Here is a 22,081-nt window from a genome sequence, read left to right as displayed (position 1 = left end):
GATTAAGGGGACCTTTTTTTGTTCAAATATAGACGATGAGTTTTAATGACACACGGATGTTAAGAACAGCACTTGAGAGGGTAATATTATTGCAGAGATGACTCATTTCCAAACAGTTCAATGATACCTGCTTCTGAACCCACTTCTCCATTTAAGACCTGGGCGGGGGGCGGAGGAGGAAATCAACCAAGAGTTGGAAACTGACCTCTAACTCCCAGATGGAGAGGGATTTGTGTTGCCTTCGCAAAGAAAGAGAAGCAGTAGGGAACGTAAAAGAGAGGAAAAGTCCGGGTTACTTTGTCAAGGACAAAGAAAATTGCTAAAATTATCAACTTCCTGAGTCAAGCGTTTGCATCCGTCCATCGCTGTGCTCTGTGTCTGGCATACTGTGGGAACTCAATAAATGTTAGTTGAGTGAATGAGTGAACGAATGAATGAAAAAAATAGGTGGAGTTTACATAGAAATTCCTTCTAAGATGGCATGCCTTTCATACATCATGGTAAAAGCGGCCTAAATTCTGGACCATTCAACTATAAATTCCATACTATAGTATTTACAGTAGAAAGTATGAATCTGGTTATAAGAACATAAAAAAAGACACAGGAGGCGTTTTAAGATGAGACTGTGAAAGCACTGATGAGGCGTTTGTGTTTCCTGATACTTATTTATGCCTTAGATCGTGGAGGCGGGCTGAAAGGCACGCGGTCACCAAAGACGTGGTCTGCACACCTCGGGCCACGCCTCGAGGCATCGCGGCTTTTCACAGCATCCTTGCAGTCACTATATTTTTTGCACAAGGATCCTCAGAATAATGTATGCAAAGCTGAAACTGTGGCTTAGAGTGCCGTTTGCCAGGATGGGGTCAAAATCTGGTCTGAATTGAGTCTTGAATGTCACTCTGTTCGTTCTGTCTCAAAAGACTGTGCAGACTCAGGACACATACCCGGCTATTCTTCATCACTCTTGGTCTTGAACTTTTTGCCGGGCTGGGCTCGAAGCCAGCAGGGTAAAGTTCGGGAGGTCAGAAGTCCAAGATCAGGCACAGTGAGGGGGGCACCCCTCAGGGCTGCAGAGTGCCACCCTCGCATGACGGAAGAGAACAGGGGGATCCCGATGATGCTGTTCGGGAGACAGACCGGATGACGTGGTAGAGGGTGACTGGGGTGTTACCTGGAATCCTCTCTGTGGAGGAGAGGCCTAACGGATAAGAGGCCGGCTGACAGAGCTCAGAGATGCCTCCGGGCACAGGGGACAGGAAACGCGAGGCCAGTGACGGAACATGTTGAGCACGTTAAAGGAACTGAAAAGGACCCGCGTGCCTGGAGCGCAGTGAAGGACGGGCGGGGGGTGGAGCGGGCTGTGGCACTGAGGTGACAGGGATGAGCGGCGGTCAGATAATATGGGTGCCCTCTTCGGTGCTCACTGTCCCTTCCCAGCATTGCTTTCTACCTCGAGCTGCGCCCTGTTGCCACCACAGAACATTGCCCTCCTCCACGGACCCGCCCACGCTCCTGGGCCTCCAGCTTACGCCTTCTGCTTCGCCCCTGAATCGCCGATACCTTCTGCCCTTCCTCCATCACCTCTTCTTCACGCTCAGCTGACGCTGCGCGATGAACCTCCAGAGGCTCCGAGACCACGTCTATCGACTCCTGTCCCCTGTGCTGTCCCCAAGCGCATGACGGTGAAGGCACCGCGCGTGCTCCTAAGGCCGGCCTCTCTAGCTCCCCACTCCTCCCCCCCTTTTGCCGCTTTTCTCTCCCCCAGCACCGCTTTCTCCCTCTCCCTGCGTTAGTCTCGCCGGTGTCAATCACGCTTTATGACGTCTCCCCTTGTCTTCATGGAACACATTTTAAAATAATTTCCCCTACTTGTTGCCCCTGCTTCTTTTCTCGGATGCTTTCTTTGAGCCACTCCAAAAAGGCTCTTATCTCCATTATTCCATAAAAACTGCAGTTTCAAGGTCACTGCCAGTCTTTACATTACTAAGTCTCAGTCCTCGGCTTAGGCGAACTCTCAGGAGTATTCGGTAGCAGATTACTCCATGCTTTATACATTTCCTTACTTGGTCTCTCTGATGCCGTCTTTCTCACATTTTTCTACTCAACTCGCTGCCAATCTTTCTCTGTCAACTTTGCCAGTTCTGCATCTCACCAACCTTTAAATGTTAGAATGCTCCGGATAGCGACTGGTTCTCTAAATTCCCTTCTTTTTCGTTTACACTCGTCTTGTGATGATCGATCTACTCTTACTTATGGTTTTAGGTACTGTGTGTATGCAGACAAGGCCAGTTGTGTACCTCCATCTCAGATCTCTCCCTTAACCTTGAGATTCGCACATTCGCTCCCTACCTTAATGTGTACAAAACCAGACTCTCAGCAGCTTCTGCCCCTTCCCCAAACCTGCTGTTTGCCGGCCTTGTTCACGGCAGTCAGCGACCATTCCTTCCTTTCAGCTACTCAGACTGCAAAACCTGAAGTCATTCTTCACTTCTCTTTTTCTCTCACAAACTAGAACTTCAAAAAAAATAATCAGTTTGATTATGGACTGAGTAGTGCATAAGACGAAAATGTACTGAAATGGAAAGGTGGAGACTGTTTCCAGGGATACAAAACAGGTCACCAAACAAGGGAAGACCTACAATAAACTGTTACTCTAGTTGCTGTAAAAGTAACTTTTTATTTTAAAGTGATGTTTGTCTATATTTTCGCATTTTCTATAATGCGTATCCACTGTTTCTATTACAAAAATCTATTTAAAATAATAAATTCTATAAACACACACACTCCAGCTATGTCTCTCCACTTCAGTGGCTACCATCTGGTGTGGACCATAATCGACTTTCACCCAAAGTACTGTAACAGCCTCTGAACTGGCCTTCCAGCTTCCAGACTCGCCCTCGATCTTTTTCCCAACACAGCAGCTAAAGTTTCGAATCGTGATTGTGATGGTTGCTCTGCTCCAAATCGCCCAGTGCATTTCCATCTCTCCCTGCGTAAACTCTAAAGCCCTCGCCATGGCCTTCGGGGGCCTACGGGTTGGGACCTTCCGAAATCTCTCTGCCTTCACTTCTTCCTATTGCTTCCCTCTCACTCTGCTCCAACCGCTCTGACCTCGTTGCTCTTCCTCATATGGAACAAGCATGCGCCTCTCTCTAGGTCTTTGCCCTTTCCCTTCTGCTTGGAATTCTCTGCCCCTGATACCCCGCTGTTAGTTCTCTCACTTCGTTCAGGTTGATGCTCAAATTTCACTTTATCAGCAAGGCTTTCCCTGAACACTATATACATACAAATATCTCCCACCACCCTTCTTCAATGCTCTTACCGGCACCTGAAATACTATGCATTCTATGTGTATTGTCTATCTTCCCCAACTAGGTCAGCTCATTGTGAGCAGGTGTTATTGAAGGTGTTATTCGATGGCATATCCCCGGAACCTTGAACAGCACCTGATGTGAATAGACACTGAAATAAATATCTGTTTAATGGACTAGATGGATGTAGGAAGGCAAGAGCAGATATCTGATGTATGTCCAAACTCCACAGAATGCCAATTAAATGGAGTTGAGTAACACGGCTCCCATAGGCAGGAATGGAGGCAGCAAGACCAGTTAAGAGGCTACTGCAGTCATCCAGATAAAAGAAGACAGCTGTTCAGACCTGGGCAGTGGTGGTAAAAGTCAGAAGAAATAGAAAGCTGTTGAGTACACTCGGAAGATAAGCAGACAGGGCTTGCTATTAGACTGAGTACGGGGGGATGGGGAGAGAGGACTCGAAGATTTTTAGTTTTTGTCCTCAACAACTAGGTGGATGATGGTGATGTTTAATGAGATGTGGAAGGCTTGAGACATAACATTTATTTGAGGAAACACTCACGGGTCTGTTTGGTACATATTTAGTTTGAGGTGCCCATAGACATCCAAATTGGGATGATAAGTAGGCACTTGGGTATATGGAGTCCAAGGAAGAGGGCTGTGCTAAAGATATAAGTTTGGGATTCATAAGCATATTGATAGTATTCAAATAAGGCTTGATGGGATCATCAAGGGAGTCAAGTAGATGTAAACCATGCCCACTCTATGCTGGGCCCCCAAAGGGCTACACCCTCAAGGTAAACCAGGTCACCTGCGCTTCACTGACTTCCATCCCAATTTTCTGTTATCTGTGTTGTCCATGGAATCTCTATTCTTCATAATTTAAGCCAGTCTTGGGTTGGCAGTACCTGCAGACATGCTGCAGATGAAAACAAAACTTCTCTAGTGCACGAAACCAACATCCTAGGCCTCAACTTATTTTCACAAATATTTCAGATACAATGCCCAGAAACACAAACAAGAAAAAATAAGCAAGAAGCCACAGAAACAATAGAGAGCCAAAACAAACTCACAGACTTAAGATGAAGAAATCATTAGATACCGTTATTAAAAGACCTATGTATTGAATAGAAAGAATTGGTGAACAGGTAGGTAAGTAAAAAAAAAATACATGGACTGCAGCATGCAGAGGCTTTTTTTTTAATGGAAAATACTAAAGATAATAAAAGACCATGGCCAAATGTATTTTCCAAAGATGGATGTGCCAACATATCCGGTCCTACATGCTCTTGTACTCTGAGACCTTGTTGTGCTCCCTCTCATGAGGTGGAGTCTGATTTCCCTCCCCTTGATCGGAGCTGGCAATGTGACTCCCTTGTGAACAACAAAATACAACAGAAATGTGACCTGTAGATGTGATAGAAGGGACACTGTGGGATTACTGAGGCCAGGGTAGAAAATCCCGGCAGCTCTCCTCCAGTTCCCTCGGGATGCCCTCCCTGGAAGAGCCAGCCACCACATAAGGAATCTTACTGCCTTGGTGCGGCCATGCTGGAAAGGTCACGTGTAGGCCCTCTAACCAAGAGTCTCAGGTGAGGTCGGCTGTTCAACATTCTCCACCGAGGCGCCAGACATGTGAATGAACTCATTCTGGACCCTCCAGACCAGCCCAGCTGCCAGCTGATACCATTGAGTGGCCACACTGGATGTCATGAGGAGCGAAACTATAACCTAGCCAAGCCCTGCCAGAATTCCCGACTTAACAAAATTGTCATGTATAATAAAATGGCTGTTTTGAGCCACTAAAGTTTTGAGGAAGTAGAATAGAGACACAGAGGATAGAGTGTGAAGAACTAACCTATTTTTAGAAGGAAAGGAAGTCTTTAGAAGAGAATATTTGAAGAACTGATAGCTGAATATATCCCGAAGTTGAAAAAAAGTCATCAACGCACAATTCAAGGAGCTCAACAAATCCTGAAAAAGATGAATAAAAGATCAATGTCCAGGCATGTTCTATCAGAGTGAAACTGCAGAAAACTCTTAAAAGTTGCCAAAGAAAAAAGCATATATTCAAATGAGATACACAGACATGACTTTTCAATAGTACTAATGAAAGATAGAAGACAGGGAAATGATACCTAGAAGGCATCGAAATATAATAACTGCCAGGTAGAATTCTGCCCCATCAAAAACGTGATACGATAATCAAGGTACGAAAAGGACATTTTCAGACAAACAGTAACAGAAATTTCACCACTAGCAACAATTCACTAAAAATATCCTAAAATATAATTAAATAAAAATAAAAATATCCTAACGATATAACTGAGACAACGGAAAAGTGATACCGAATGGAAGATATGAGAGGCGAGACAACTGGGCCAACGGAGCAGCTTCTGCAGGACGGACAGGAGAGGGGGCCCACACGGAGAAGGCTGGGGGCCTGGGGAGGCTCTCCAGGAGCTCAGGGAGCTGGACGACAGCAAAAGCACTGGTGAGCACCACTGCTGACATTTTCCCCACACCGGGATGGCGGGCAGGGGATCTATCCAGGTGCTCTGGCCAACCCGCAGGGCTGGCTGTAGCGAGCCCCAGACATCCCCCTCCTGGAGCTGGATCCTGGAACAGGAAGGCGGCACAGCATGTGCACACAGGGACCCTCAACTCAGCCACTGATCCGGCGGGTATGGTAAGGCACTGCTGTGCACACCTACCTGGCTATGTGGGCATGTGGGGCTGCCCCACCTGGAGAAAGTGTGGAACTAGTAGGGCACTGACACAGTGTACTCGGGGCAGCCCCTCCAGACCTGGCTTGGGCAACAGACAAAGCGACAGGGCATGCCACACACACGCTGGGCAGCCCCGCCCCAATGGGAAGGGCAAGGAAGCACACGCACGTCAGACGACCCTGTCTCAACTCTGTTCTGGCCATGGAGAGCCAAAACACAGGGCTACTGCACACACACATAACCAGGCTGCCCCGCCCAGAACCCACTCCTATTGGCCGGATGGCCCACCAGGCTCCGCCCACACCCACCCCGACTACAACCGGCCTGCCGAAACCATCCGGCACAGAGTCTGCACAGAAGCCACTTTTTCAAGACTGGGAGAGATGGCTATTTCATCTAACTCACAGGAACAAAGGCTAAAAGTCAAACAAAATGGGGAGACAGAAAAATATGCTCCGAATTAAGGAACAAGGAAATAAAAACAGAAAAACTCTAGTGAAATGGAAAGAAATAGTTTGCTTGATAAAGAAGTCAAAGAAACGGTCATAAGGATGCTGAACAAACTTGAAAGTAGAATAGACGAATTCGAAGAGCACTTCAACAAATTCTTAGAAAATATAATAACCAATGAAGGTAACAGCTGTGTGTAGAGCCAGAAGGAAGACAGTGATCGGGGGATTGCTTCATAAACTATATAAATGCCTAACCGATGTATTGTATACTTGAAACTAATAATAAGAAATAAAATGCTAAAAAGAAAGAGCTAATCAGAGATGAAGAATCTAATAACAGAGATGAAAACTATATGAGAAGGAATCGAAAGCAGAATAGTTAATAAAGAAAAATGGATTAGTGACCTGGAAAAAAAGAATGGTGGAAATCACCAATCAGAACAGCGAAATGAAAAATATTTTAATGAGGATGGCATATGGCTCCTCTGGGGCAATATCAAGCACTCCAATATTCACAATGTAGGAATTTCAGAAGAAGAGAGAGGGTAAGGGGGAAGAATGTGTATTTGAAGAAATAATGGCTGAATGTTTCCTAATATGGGGGGAAGAAAGAGACATCCGGGTCTAAGAAGCACAGAGAGTTCCAAACAAGGTGAACCCAAAGAGGCCCACACCAAAGCATATTGTAATTAAAATGGCAAATGTTGACGATAACAGACAGTCTCGAAGGCAGCAAGAATGAAACAAGTCACACACAAGGGAACCCCATCAGGCTGTCTGCTGGTCCCTCAGCAGCGACTCTGGAGGCCAGAAGGGAGTGGCAGGGAAAACGTAAAGCACTGAAGGAACGAACCTACGACCCGGAATACTATACCCAGCAAGGTTACCATTCAGAATTGAATGAGAGCGTTTCCTAGAGCAGCAAAAACTAAAGGAGTGCACCACCACTAAACCAGCTGTACGAGAAATGTTAAAGGTCTTCTTTGTACAGAAAAAAAAAGGCCATAACCAGAAATGAGAAAATCCAAAGGGGAAAAAAATCTCACTGAAAAAGGCAAATATATAATAAACATGGATAACCGGCCACTTAAAAAGCTAATATGGAGGTTAAAAGACAAAAGTAGCAAAGTCAGCTATCACTACAATAAATAGTCAGGGGATGTGCAAAACAAAAAGATATAAAATATGATGTCAAAAACTAAAAAATGTAGCGCTTTCGGAGTGCATTAGAACTTCAATGACTATGAGCCTAAAATAGGTGGCTATAGTTAAGGATGGATGGAAATGAACCTCATGGTAACAAACCAGAATGACATATTGTTTACAATAGACAGGCTTAAAATATAAAGACTCAATTAGTTTTTAAATCAAGAGGTTTCTAGAGATAAAGGAGAAATATTATAATAAAATGGTCAATTCAATAGGCACACATAACATTCTAAAATTTGTATTAATCTGTCTATGGTCATGCTACCCTGAACAAGCCCGATCCCACCTGATCTCAAAAGCTTAGCAGGGTCGGGCCTGGTTAGTACGTGGATAGGAGACCACCTAGGAAGACCAGGTGCTGGAGGCGTAAAAAATTTTTAAAAATTTAAAAACTAAGAGATTGTAAGCTGACAAGGTCCTTGCAATCTGTGAGTTCAACCAAAAGTTGCCTCACCTAAAAAAAATTATAAAATTTGTGTTAAACTAATGATACAGCTTCAAAATATATAAAGCAGAACCAGACAGAATTAAGTGAAGAAATAGATAAATCCATGATCATATTTAGAGATAACTGATTTAAAGAGCAAACTGAAATGTCAATAAGGATACAGCTTTGAACATAATTAATGGAACACACCCAACAACTGTAAGTTTAACATTTTTTCCAAGTTCACGTGGAACTTTTAATAAAGTAGACCATATGCTGTGCCACAAAACAAGCAATTTTAATGGACTGGAAACAAAACATATAAAACATGTTCTCTAATAAAACACTCACTCAGTTAGAAGGTTAACTGGACATTAAGCAACACACTTCTAAATAATCTGTCAAAGAAGAAATTATAATGGAAATGAGAAATATCTTTAACCAAATGCGAATGTAAATATGGCGTACTGAAACTTGTGATACGTAGCTAAAGCAGTGCTATAGAGAGAGAAATCTTAAAGAGGAAAGAATGACACTGAAGATATCAGGAGTTATTAAAAAGGCCCTGATACAAGGACAGACAACTACCTCAGGGTAATCCCTGGATTACCAGGTTGCTTTACCTTTTTCTTGAACAATTGTAATCTGTCACATTAGCAAGACACAGTAGAACAAACATATAACCCTCTCATTACATGAAGAGTGTTTACTTAAAATTTAGCATCCATGCATGATTTTAAAACTTTAGCAAAATTACGATAGAAAGGAATTCCCTTATCCCGAGAAAGTATCTACAAGAATCCCCGCCAAGTACAAATTAGTAGTTGATAGTCGGTCATGGAGATGGGGAGCACAGCTTGGGGAATGCAGTCAGCATTAATATGATGGCGAGGTGAAGGGTTGGGGGAGGGAGGGAGCAATTGGGGGGATCATTTTATGAACTCTATAGTTGTCTGATCAGTGCACTGTATACTTGAAACCAATTTAAATAAATAATTTTTTTTTAATTTAAAAAAGTCTCCACCAAGCATCATATTTGATGCGGACCCACTGAGGCTTTCCTTTGCAGATACAGAACAAGCCTATCACCCCTCATCACCATTCCTATTCAAGATTCAAGACTGTACTGGAGGTGCTAACCAACACATCTAAGCAATAAAAAGATACGAAAGGTAGAAAGGCTGGAAAGGGAGAAACAAAAGGGTCCTTGATTACAGGTGATATGAACTGGGCACAAAGAAAAAAATGTTTAAGATCTAAAAATAAATGATTAGAATTAACTAAGAAGGTTAGCACATTTGTAGAATTCAAAACCAACATACCAAAGATAATTATATATCTATATAATAGCAGCAGTCAGGTAGACAATGAAGTTAAATGCGCATGCCATTTACAATGGAACAAAACAGTCAGAGGTGCCTAGAAATAAATATGACAAAAAAATTTTAAGACCTCTATGGGAAAACTGGAAATGTAACGGGAGAGTTTAAAGAAGACCTAAATAAATGCAAATGTGTGCCACGTGCATGGACTGGGAAGCACAACATGTGAAAATATAAATTATCCCCAAACTGACCTATCGATTCAGTACAACTCAACTGAAAATCTCAACAAGTCTTTTCTCTCGTAGAATCCAACGAGCTCATTTTAAAATGCAAAAAGGCCAAGGATAGCCAAGACCCTCTTAAAGATGAAAAATGAGGTAGAAGGAATTGTTTAACATATTGAAACTTATTTTAAAGCTATAGTAATTACGACAGCGTGGTAACTGGCACTGGGGTGTAAAAAGAGGTCAATGAAAAAGAACAACCAAAACTGGACTCACACATACAAGACACTTGATTTATGACAAAGGTGTAGTGGAAGAGCAGTCTTCAATAAAAGGTGCTGGGGAATTTTGACACCCATATGGAGAAACAGATCCCTAACTCACGCCATACATGAAAATCCACTCATGTTGGGTTACAGGTCTAAACGTAAACATAAAACCATAAATCTTTTAGAAGGAAAAACGTAAGCGAATATTTTAATAACTTCAGGGTTGGGGTGAAAAAGAGAATTGACATCAAGATACAAAAAGCAGTAACTGTGAAGGATTTTTTTTCCATGAAGGATTCTTGATAAATTTCACAGTGTTGAGATTATGAACTAAGAAAAAAGACTTAAAAGATTAGTCACAGGATAGATGTTTGTAGCACAAAAAGCCAACAAAGGACTCATATCAAGACTATACTCCTTTGAATTGATAAAAAAGCAGGTTATCCAGTAGAAAAATTGGAAAAACAAACAGACAAACCAAACTTGGATAGGCATTCCACAAAGGAATAATGGCTATTACTAGTCATGAGGGAAGATGCTCAAGTTCATTATCGATCAGGGAAGTGCAAAATAAAACCACAGACACATTGCTATGCAACCACTGGGATGGCCAAAACTGTAAAAACACTGTCGATACAAGTGTTTATGAAGACCTGGATCTAATGGATTGCATACATGGAAACGGAGACTGGTGCAGAAGCTTTGCAAACAGTATCTCCCAAAGCTGGACACATGCATACTCAGCAATTCCGCGCCTCGGTGTGTGCCCGACAAAAATGCATATACGTGTTAACCCAAAGATGTGTACAAGAAGGTTCATGACAGGACTTTGGGTGAGCAGCAAAACTTAGAAATGACTGCAATGAATGTCCATGACTGAGGTGCATCCACGCCGTGGAATACCACGGAGCAATGGGAATGAACAAACTATAGCTACCTGCACACGACAACGTAGGTGAGTCTCACAACCGTGATGCTGAGCGAAGCCAGCCAAAAAAGAACGCATACCATATGGTTCCATTTACGTACTTCAAATTGGGCAAAACTAAACGACATTCTTTAGCGATGTATACGTAAGTAGCACAATTGTGAAGAAAAGCAAAGAAATAATTATCCTAAACATCAGAAAGGCGGCCCCCTTTAGTGGGGACAGAGAGGCTGTGACTGGAACGGTACATACAGTGGGTCTTCTGGATGCTGGCTGCATTTTTCTACAGAAAGCGTTTATGTCTTATGTATTTATTGTATCATTTTAATTCACGATTTTAAGAGATTTTTCCAAAAGAAAAGCGATCCCAGGACTGAACCCTGGGGCTCTCTTATATTTAGAATGTTTATAAACCCTACGTCCGTTTAACACTCAAGAAATAGTGTTTGAGCAGCTGCCATGTGCTAGGCCCCTGTTCCGGCTGCTGGGAATACAGCTTTGTCCACTGCTGTATTGATGAGCCACCCACGTGATTTGCAGAGCGTCTAAATATGGATGATCTTCATCTAGGCCTCTTTCGTGAACTCCCAGCCTCCCCGTGCGTTTGGCAGTTTAACTCACACAGATGTCCCGTGTGTCCAAAACTCACACCTCACCTGCTCCTCCCCTGGGGTTCCCTGTCTCGGTAACTGCATCACCATTTGCCCAAATCAGAAACCTGGAAGTTGTCTCTAGTCCCTCTTGCTCCCCTACCCCTGGCCCCTCACACTTCCAGTGAATAATCGGTTCTGTTAAATCTATCTCATATACAGGGAAGGCAAGAATACGAGATACCTGGTCCATGAGGATCTTGCTTTTCCTCTGCTTTTTTCTTTAGGGCTCAGAGTGGAGGGGTCCCTCAGTTCAAGAAGGTGGTTTTCCAGGAGTTCACTGATGGCTCCTTCACTCAGCCCCTGTACCGTGGAGAACTCAATGAACACTTGGGACTCTTGGGGCCATGTATACGAGCAGAAGTCGAAGACAATATCATGGTGAGTTGAGGACGATGGAATTACAAGACAATTAATTCTCTATATTTTTTGTTTCTGAGTCTAAAAAGTAACATATTCTCGCTTTCGAAAAATTTTAAAGAAAATAAAGAAGTTGAAAAATAATCTCGTAATTATCATTTTGGTGAATATTATCTTTTTCCTATGTAGTCTTCTCTTTATGTATTCAAATTTATACAAAATTACACAATTCTACTTCTTTTCTACTAAATATCATGTCATGAACATTTCTTACGTCATTAACAACACTTCCTAAGTATCTTTTTTTAAGTGATGGTATAATAGTCTATTACATGAACTTACGGTTTACTTAACCATTTATGTTGAACGATCTTTTAGATAGTTTTTACACTATTTAAATAAAGCTGCAATCACAACTCTTTCCCTAAGATAAAATTCTAAAAGTGCAACGTACGTGAACATTTAAGACTGTCTGTAATGAATTGTCTATTAATGTCCTTTGCACATTTGACACTTTTGGAGGCAGTGTTTCTATTAATTTATATTACCTCATATATTATAGATCATTGATTTATTAATGATCATTGGTCATTTTAGTGAATAGTATTTTTTCCAAGTTTACTGTCTCTTAAATTTATATATAGTGGCTTTTAAACAAAAACAAGTTTGATATTTTAGGAGTTAATCCACAGATCTTTCCTTTATGATACTTTTATAGCTTTTGTGTTTGTAAAAATCCTTCCCTATACAGAGGTTTGTTTTTTTTTTCCTTACGGTCACCTATACTTTCTTCAACTTTCTTTTAAAGTTTAATTTCTTAACATTTAACTTTTAAAACCATCAGTAATTTCTATAAGCTAGAAGTCATTTCAGTACACTGTGTGAGCCAAAGAACAAAGGAGTTTTATTTTCTCCCAAAAGTAGTCACTCAGTGTCCCAACTGATGGTTTACGTGAAGGATATAGAAGGATCTAAAATTATAGGATTGTGAGTGACTTCTTTCTGCCTTGATTTTGATTTTACTTTCCGTATGTCCTATGAAACATATATGATTTTTTTCAAATCTGAAAACCAAGCCTTTTTTAGAGACGATTTGCCTTCATCCTGGCATTTGTCATAAAGAACCTGAAGTGTACACTCCCGGGATTATGGTCTCTTAAAATCCCTGTGGTGACAGTTTCACTTTACTTTGAAATTGCTGTTGGGTATTTAGGAATTTTCTCCTTCGCAGCTCTGAGCACATGCCTTAAATTTGTTTTTAATTTGAAAATTCCCCAGAGTTTCCCCTACAGATCTTGAGGTTTGGGGTCTAACAACATCCATCTTATATCCATCTTTTGCACAACTTCCTCCGGGTATTAAAACCTGGATAAAACCCATCAAAGAGGCATCAGTATCAGGACTACACACCCTAAGATACTTGCTTTTTTTTTTTTTTTTGCTCTGCAGATAACTTTCAAAAACCAGGCCTCTCGTCCCTACTCCTTCTATTCCAGCCTTATTTCTTATGAGGAAGATCAGAGGGAAGGAGTGAAACCTAGAAAGAAGTTTGTCAAGCCTAACGAAACCAAAATTTACTTCTGGAAAGTTCAACATCACATGGCACCCACTGAGGACGAGTTCGACTGCAAAGCCTGGGCTTACTTTTCTGATGTTGATCTGGTAAAGCAGTTTACACTGTGCTGGCCACCTTCTGGTTTAAAAGAAACAGTCCCTGCCATGTCTTCTTAGAATATTGGTATTTACCCTACGTGCAATGGGAGGCTTTAAGTAGGGGAGGTGGCATCATATTTGTGTTTTAGAAATATCACTCTGCGGCCCACTGAGAGGGTGGATTGCCCTGGGAAAGTGGGGGGTGGATTGTAGCGCCATCCGCTGTGGTTCGTAGGCGAGAACGCGGGCACTCACCACGGGGGCATCTTCCCTCCCAGGAAAGAGACGTGCACTCAGGCTTGATGGGGCCGCTTCTGATCTGTCGCGCAAACACGCTGAACCCTGCCCACGGGAGACAAGTGACGGTGCAGGAATTTGCTCTGTTTTTCACTATTTTTGACGAGACCAAGAGCTGGTACTTCACTGAAAACGTGGAAAGGAACTGCAAGGCTCCCTGCAAGATCCAGATGGACGACCCCACCTTTAAAGAAAAGTATCGCTTCCACGGTAATACATCCCGCCCCCAAACATTACTCACTGTGACATCCAGCACGCACTATGTCCAATGAGGCTCGGGCACTGTATGCATTGGCAGTGTACGTATGCGAGTGGAATCCTCATAGGAACCGGTCATTTTGGCTGGAGTGGAGGAAGGGAAACTCCCAGAATAGATTCTGACAGCCTCCTCTGTGTTCTCCTTCTCCAGGAATCAATGGCTATGTGATGGACACTCTGCCCGGCTTGGTAATGGCTCAGGATGAAAGGACCCGCTGGTACCTGCTCAGCATGGGCAGCAATGAAAACATCCATTCTGTTCATTTCAGCGGACACGTGTTCACTGTACGGAAAAAAGAAGAGTATAAAATGGCAGTCTACAACCTCTACCCAGGTCCGCGCCCGTCTACGCTCTTCCTTCTACCTACTGCGCTGGTTGGGCACTTACTCGAAATGGTCTGGGCACTGGGGACTCGATCGCTGAACAAAGCAAACTCCCCATTCTCGGGTAACTTACTTCATCAAGGGACTTTACCCGACAGAGAGATAACAAATAAATTAGCAAAAGAACACGATCGTTTCTGACACAGATAATGTGCTATAAAGGACATCGAACAGAATGAATGATTAATTCATGATATATCACTTTCTTGGGCAGGGGGGAATGATCTTTTTTTCATGTCAGATCTCACGTGGTGCCAGTAGGTCCCCAAGGAGGGATTTGTTTATGTCTGTGACTGGTATGTCGACCAAGCTCTACTCACGGTGTTGATCAAAACACAACTTCGTTTTAGGTCTCCGCTGTCCCTTTAAAACAGGTTTAACAGAATAAACTTGCCCCATTTGTGCATAAAAATTCGGGTAAGCCCGGTGACTTTTCTGCTCACTCTCAACAGTCCTGTAAACAGTCCTGTGTTCACTGCACACATTACGAATATAGTTTGTCAGAAATTATAATGTCCACCTAAGATATTAATAAAAACTCTGGAGTTTTATTTTTATAAAACACTCAGAGTTAAATCCATTTAACTGCAACCTCTCCTCCCCCAACTGGGGCGTGTGCCAGGCTGGAAGCTGCACTGGGCGAAGGAGGTCCTCTGCCTCATGCACATCATTGCCACGCCTCCTTGCTGGCTGCTGCTCTGAGCCCCAGCACGGGAAGGGGACCTGCTTGTGACTGGTGCCACTCTCGGAAGGCAGCTTCACCCTGCGTGTGCCTGGCAGACAGTCAAAGCTGACTCTTCTTGTAGAGAACTTCCGGGGGCTCTTCACAGCCTCCCTTTCGGGACCCTCTCTCATGAAATCCCCCTGACCTGCTTGGTTCTGGCTTTACTCTGGGTAGCTGGTCACTCATTTCTCAGCTTTTTTTTTTGCCGCTGGGGTTACTTTTGCCCTGAAGGCGGCCATAGCGGACTAGATGTGTGAGGACCTCGCAATGCCCTGGCTTCCCTCTCCCAAGGAGCCCACATGGTCAATGAGAAATACACCTTTGGCTCCGAAAAACACTCAGAGTACAAGCTGATGAACTTAATGCATGGGCTTCCTCCTTTTTCTGCCACCCAAGCATTCCCTCATCATCTCTCCCATTTCCCAGGGGCCAGGGGCTGTCACAGCTCAATGTCTAGTACCTCCAACTATAGGGGTCACATAGTAAGCACTCTGGGTTTCAGGGGTCCAGAGTGGTGGGACTGTCTTAGGCTGATCTCCTTTGATATTCTGCATAAGCCAATGTATCACATGCTCATTTTTTTTAAATGAAATCATTTTTCTTCCTCTTGTTTTTCGATAAGGTGTTTTTGAGACCGTGGAAATGCTACCGTCCAAAGCTGGAGTCTGGCGAGTAGAGTGCCTCATTGGGGAACACCTGCAGGCTGGGATGAGCACACTTTTTCTGGTGTACAGCAAGAGTGAGTGCCAATGCGGGCGCAGGGCCCCCGCGTGCCCAGCCCACCTCTGTCCAGTCTTTCCCCTTCCTAGAATGATTGACTTTGTCAAGAAGTAAATACGAACTCAGAGTCATTGTCAAATCTAAAAGGAACATTGCCGGTAGAAGTCATCAGAGGAAGGCAGATAGGCTTCAAGCTTTAAACACTTTGAACCCAAAGCTCTAAATATTTAACAAACCAGGGCTAAAAAAAGTATACCTCTCCATTTTCACAATTTTGTGAAGCTCCAAGAGCAAATTTTGAAAGTCAGTTTTAGTCCAATTGCCAAATACAACTTAGATAATTTACAAGTATCGCTTGAAAAGAGTTTGAGATTTATCCCGAAACAAGTATGAGAACCACTAGTCTACTCACACCGGGGCCCGACTTTCCTCAGCTGCAAAACGTGCATAGTTCCAGCATTTACCTGTCGGGGCGAATTAAATGAGATAGAACAATAAAAGGTTTAGTACAGTTGTTGGCACATAGTAAACACTAAAAAATACGAGCATTTGTTGGTCTGCTCCCGCTTCCACTGACTTGCATTTGCGAAGCTGAATTTCCTGCACTTCTAGCTACCGTGTCCCCCTCGTTTGATTTCAGAGTGTCAGACCCCACTGGGAATGGCTTCTGGACACATCAGAGATTTTCAGATTACAGCCTCAGGACAATATGGTAAATACTATGACTTTCGCTCCGAGAACCAGACTTATACCTTTTTCACTTCTACTTGGGGAGATTCCCATAACCAATCCCTCTCCACGCTTCTATTACTTCTACTTCCTAGATGCTTCACAAATCTATTTTTTCTTCATTTCCTACTCTGCCCATCTTAATTCAGGCCACTGCCACTTCTCATCTGGGTGAGGCCACTTCCCCCTTAAATGTCCTGTCTGCCTTCAGTACTGTTCCTCTTGAGTCCCTTCTGTTCACTGCAACAAGAAGCTCGTTTTCTCTGAGCAGTGACACTTAAGCCTGACTAGGCTATTCGGTTTCTCCAATACTGTTTTCGAGGGAGGGGCCTGCCTGCAAACTACAGCCTGTGGGCCAAACCCAGCCCACCACCTGCCACCTGTTTTCATATGGCCTTCGAGCTAAGAATGATTTTTCCATTTTTAAATGGTTGGCAAGAAACAGAAGAATAATACTATCTCATGACACGTGAAAAATATATGAGGTTCAAATTTCGGTATCTGTAAATACAATCTTATGTTGGCACAGAGCCACGACCATTCATTTGTAATCACTCTGCCAACAGCAGCTAAGTAGTTACAATAGGGCCCGGATGAACTGCAAAGCTAAATTTATTTACTATTTGACTCTTTACAGAAAAAAAAAGTTGGCCAACCTCTCTCTGTTTTAGAAGGGAATAAATTCCCTTTAAAAAGAGGCCTGAGAGTTATATATCAAAATAGTACTATTTTTCTCTGGATGGAAAGATGACGTTTTTTTCTTTACTTTTTTATTTTTACTTATGTTTTAGTTTCCATTTGCTGGTGTTTCCACAATGAACATCCCTTGTGTAATAAAGAAATAATGATATTATTTGGTAGTGCTGGTAACATATCCCGGTATCAGCGAATGAGAGGTGCTAATGGTCAACAAAATTATTAAATTTTAGGAAATAAAATGGACAAGGAAAACAGTCATTGATACCCCTGGGCTTTATGCTTCTTCACAGCTAGGATTAACTTTTCTCAAGAGAGTAATTTTATTCCCAAGTGTCTAGACCCAACCCGGCTGAATCTGCTCTTTCTCCCTTTTCTTGGGCAAAGGACAGTGGGCCCCAAAGCTGGCCAGACTTCATTATTCCGGATCAGTCAATGCCTGGAGCACCAAGGATCCCTTTTCCTGGATCAAGGTTAGAAAACGCAACACATTCCACTGCATCGCGTACGCCTGTTGCGGGCTCACAGCTCTGTGCATCCCTCTTATACTGACTGAAGTTATTTCCATCACACTCCAGGTAACAGACGAGGAAAGACCTCGGGAGTAGAACTGCACACTCTGATGTGTTCTGTTGATGTGTTTTTGCTCTTTCCACTGGGATTAAATCATGTCAGTACTTCCTACAACACTGAACTCACCACCTCCCAAGGTTGTGTATTCCATAATTAGATGCCTCCGACCACAAAGGTGTCCTTGAGTCCTTCAGTCCCTGTAACACAAGGACAAATGGGTCGATCTCCCACCACACGAGCCAAGAAAACGTGGCTTCTTTATTTTGTAAATTTGAATCCGTCTTCTTCACTAATTCTATGCTGCTGCATGGCAGGAAACACCTACCGAAGTTATTCTAATCCTGCAAACCAACTTGGAGCCGAGAACTGAAAGCGTCTTTGGGTCAACTCAGTTTGTTTTTAAATGACACAGTCTTTCGGATTTTCTCACTTTCCAATTTCCTCTAAAGAGGCACGGTCCCACAGAAATATAACACGAACCACAAATGCAAACCACGTGCAATTTTACATTCCCAGTAGCCACGTTGTGAATGAAACATGTGAAATTCATTTTAACAATACATTCTATTTAACCCCACGTATCCGAAAGTATTATCGTGTCAACATGTGATCAGTCAGGACTGTGACCCCGTTGAGGGCATACCTATGGGCACTGCTGGCCCCCTCCATGCCACGTGAGGGCTGAGGGCAGCTCGGAAGTGCCACCTCAGCCCCTCTGCCTAACCACGAGGGTGGGTTCCCTCTAGACCCCAAAAAGGAAAAGGGAGGGAACTTCTCTGCTTCCAGCTTTGCGCTCAAGCTCCTTGACATGCCCCCCATGTCCGGTACTCACAGCCTGGAAAGGGCCCAATGCGCATGCGCCTCTCTCCACCTTCCTCCCCGAGCTCCACTCAGCTCTCGGAGCACGTCAGCTTTCTCCTCCCCCTTCGGAGCTGGCCAAGGACGTTCCCCTACGTACTTTCCCCTCTGTGAGGCTACATCTGTTCTTCTACTTCTCCTGAGGTTAAAATAATGAACAGGAATCAGGAAAAATACACTGGCTCACCTGTAAGTGACACATCAGTCAATGCCACATCGGCTCGCAGACAGCCACGTCACAGCACCCTTGTTTTGTTCATTTTGTAGGTGCTGCCAATTATGACTCGATTTGAGAGGCTTGTTCACTAATCCCTAAGTAGTTTGTTTGTTTGTTTGTTTGCGAGGCTGCCTGACATGTTCCCATCTTGTATTTCTGTGGTTATCACTTTCAGTCAACCTGAGCACAGAGATACAGCGGACATTCTAATCTCATCGGGCTGCCCCGCATCTGTTCTCTGTATTTCTTTTTTTGTAACTTCACCCTCGTTTCCATTTAAGGACTTACATCTTTCTCACTATGATGACACCAGTAAATAGAGTGTCATTCCCTTGCCAAGGAACTCTGAGTGACATACCCTCGGTTAAGTGTCCACTTCTTAGATTTGACCCATCGTCCCAGCTGGCCAAGGTTCTGTCTCCCACAGCATTTCCTAGTCTCCCCGGTTTCACATAATTTACTGACTTGATCAGTAAACTTTTTCATATTTTAGCAAAGTCATGGTCGAGCTTTATTAAAACTACTAGGAGATACAAATTGTCAGTGGTCCAGAAAGATCCTTCATATGTGCTACAGGAAGAAATAGTGTAAGTCGATTCAACAAAAGTCATGATTTTTGTACCTCGAACTTTCAGTTGTTCATGCCATGACACCAAGGAGAAAAATGAAGTGTCTTCCGCTGGAAATAACATCTAATTTGGGAAAAGACAGCGCCGTAGCTTCAGAAGACCTTGTCACTCTCTGTCCCGTTCTCTGCTTCATTTTTCTCCTGCACTTATCACTACTTGATGCTGTAAACAAATAAAAACATATATATGATATACAATCTGTTTCTCCAACTCAAATTAAAGTTCCATGAAGACGGGGCTTTTTTTCTTGTTCACTACTGTATTCCCAGTAACTAGAACAGTGCTTGCCACAGCACAAGTGCAAAAATTCTATTCTTTGAATAAATGAGTGTGTGGATGGATGGAACTTGTCGTCACTGAAAGAGACGGTCCTTAAGCAAAAGAGTCATGATCAGTCCCATCCGAGTGTGCCAGGCATCTGTGAGAAGTGGCTTGACGTACTCGTTAGGGTGGTGGCTGAGGCTGCAATTCCATAGTAGACACTCCTTTGTCACGCTTGCATGCTTCCTGCCACTCTGCCATTATTCACTCATTCATTCCCGAACCTCTGCCGAACATCGGCATTATACCAGATGCCCTATTAGATGCTGCGACTGGTGAGAATACAAAAACTAACACTTATTAAGTGTTCAGTATGTGCGGGGCACTAAACTCAGCACACTGCACCTATTATCCCTTTAATCTTTCTGGTAGCCCTTTGAGATAAATACCATTATCGCCACTTTACAGATAAAGAGGTTGAAACAGAGGTCAGGTGACTCAGATTCACTGCCTTAAGGATCTCACTCTAATGAGGGAAGGCAGATCCGCAAAGAAACTCATGATAAAGTGCACGTGCTTGTTACAGTGAAGTTATACAATATGAAGAAGCGCAAAAGCAGTGGAAGTAAATCCGGGAGAGTGAGGAAAAGCTGACCAGGGGAAATCAGCCCTGAACTAACATTTGAAGGAGGGGCAGCAGCGTATCACGGACAGCGGTGTTAGGATGGGGGCTGGTCTGGGGGGAAGGGACGCAACTGGCTTTGGCGAGGCCTATGCGTGGGCAAAGCACTAGATTATGCGGGTCATGCGTGCAGCACAAAGGATGTGTGTAGAGAAAATGGGGGCTCAGTGATTTCGAAGTGTGGTGGTTTTCCAGGACGTAGGCCGGGAATTCAGTAGGCACCTTACCTACTCACTTCCATCATACACCACACAGCTTCACGCGCACCCACATTTCGACACTGGTTTCTGCTTCACCCGCTCATCCAGGGTAATGGGGGGCGTATCTGTGCCAACCCAGGTTCTCCTCAGGCCGATAATTAATTTCAGAAGGAGATACATGCATTTAAAATATTGTTTTCATTGGCAGGTGGACCTGCTGGCACCAATGCTGATACACAGCATCCTGACCCAGGGTGCCCGTCAGAAGTTCTCCAGCCTCTACATCTCCCAGTTTATCATCATGTACAGTCTTGATGGAAAAAACTGGCGGAGTTATCGAGGGAATTCCACTGGGACCTTAATGGTATGTAATTAGCCCTTTCAAGAGAATGCATGAATCTTTTAAAGAGCTTCTGACAGAGTCCAGGTGTGGGACAAACACTCCTAGCATCTACAAACTTAACTCCAAAAAGCAGTTTTCCACTTACGGGTAATAGAAGTGATTATGGCTATAGAAACGGAAAAGTGGTAGCGTCAGGATCTCATAGGTAATAGAAATGAAGAGATGCTTTACTGACAGAAACGTGATTCGGGGCTGGGTGTATTGATAAGATTGTGAATTTGCTTACGGGTATTCTAAGTTCGAGGTGACAGCCGGGCAATCAGGTTGAATGCCCAGCAGGCAGTTAATGAAAGGACTGAATTTCGGGGCAAAACTGTGAATGGAGATGAAGACGTGTGTCTTCCACACCTTGGGAAATGATGGATTCTCTGGGGGTGAGCTCAGAGGCCCTTAATGTGCTCCCCTCATTTTTACTCCCCCTGGTGATTTGATCCACAAATCCCGCCAATTCTCTCTGTACCGCCTCTCACGTCTCCCGTTTCATTTCTACTGCTGTCACTAGAGCCCAAGGCTCCATCACCTCACACCTGACCTTGTATGGCACATTCCTAACTAGTCTCCTCCAGTCTCTTCTCTAATAAAAGCTACACATCTTCTTCAGAATAATCATCTCATCACTTCTCTGCCAAAAACCTTTCAATGTCTCCCTTTGGTCTTCAGAATAAAGTTCAAAGCCCTCAGATGGCCCTGTGCAAGAAAACATCTGGTGGCCCATTCAGATCCATTCTCCTGCGTCCCTGCCCTACCTTTGTCCTGTGAGCCTGACCTTAGAGGCCACCTTATTTCCGGCTCTTGGTTGGGTTTCACCAACAGGGATCACTGGCAAGAAATTGGAGGAAGGGGGGAAAGTAAGATCAGGCATGTATTCTCCTGGCTCTTCTTAATCCCTTCCCCTTTTGCACCCAGCCCCCGA

The 22,081-nt window shown here is 43.6% G+C and overlaps 1 protein-coding gene, 1 long non-coding RNA gene and 1 pseudogene across 2 annotated transcripts in view; 2 read left to right on the top strand and 1 right to left on the bottom strand.

Moving 5' to 3' along the window:
• The window catches only part of LOC107504329, a 71,653-nt gene extending 59,839 nt beyond the window's left edge, over nt 1–11,814 (bottom strand). Inside the window, exon 1 of the long non-coding RNA XR_001595462.2 lies at nt 11,709–11,814. This is a non-coding gene — a long non-coding RNA (uncharacterized LOC107504329). The remainder of the gene's footprint in view (nt 1–11,708) is intronic.
• The window catches only part of F8 (coagulation factor VIII), a 110,457-nt gene that overhangs the window by 68,263 nt on the left and 20,113 nt on the right, over nt 1–22,081 (top strand). Inside the window, exons 15-22 of the mRNA XM_016133454.2 lie at nt 11,752–11,905; nt 13,334–13,546; nt 13,816–14,044; nt 14,244–14,426; nt 15,823–15,939; nt 16,561–16,632; nt 17,733–17,818; nt 20,974–21,129. Coding sequence (XP_015988940.2) covers nt 11,752–11,905; nt 13,334–13,546; nt 13,816–14,044; nt 14,244–14,426; nt 15,823–15,939; nt 16,561–16,632; nt 17,733–17,818; nt 20,974–21,129 — 1,210 coding nt within the window. The remainder of the gene's footprint in view (nt 1–11,751; nt 11,906–13,333; nt 13,547–13,815; nt 14,045–14,243; nt 14,427–15,822; nt 15,940–16,560; nt 16,633–17,732; nt 17,819–20,973; nt 21,130–22,081) is intronic.
• On the top strand, nt 7,950–8,068 carry LOC118608054 (annotated as a pseudogene).

Source organism: Rousettus aegyptiacus, unplaced genomic scaffold (assembly GCF_014176215.1).
Source record: "Rousettus aegyptiacus isolate mRouAeg1 unplaced genomic scaffold, mRouAeg1.p scaffold_m13_p_9, whole genome shotgun sequence".
Taxonomy (NCBI): Eukaryota; Metazoa; Chordata; class Mammalia; order Chiroptera; family Pteropodidae; genus Rousettus; species Rousettus aegyptiacus.
This window is presented reverse-complemented; position numbering and strand designations above follow the sequence as displayed.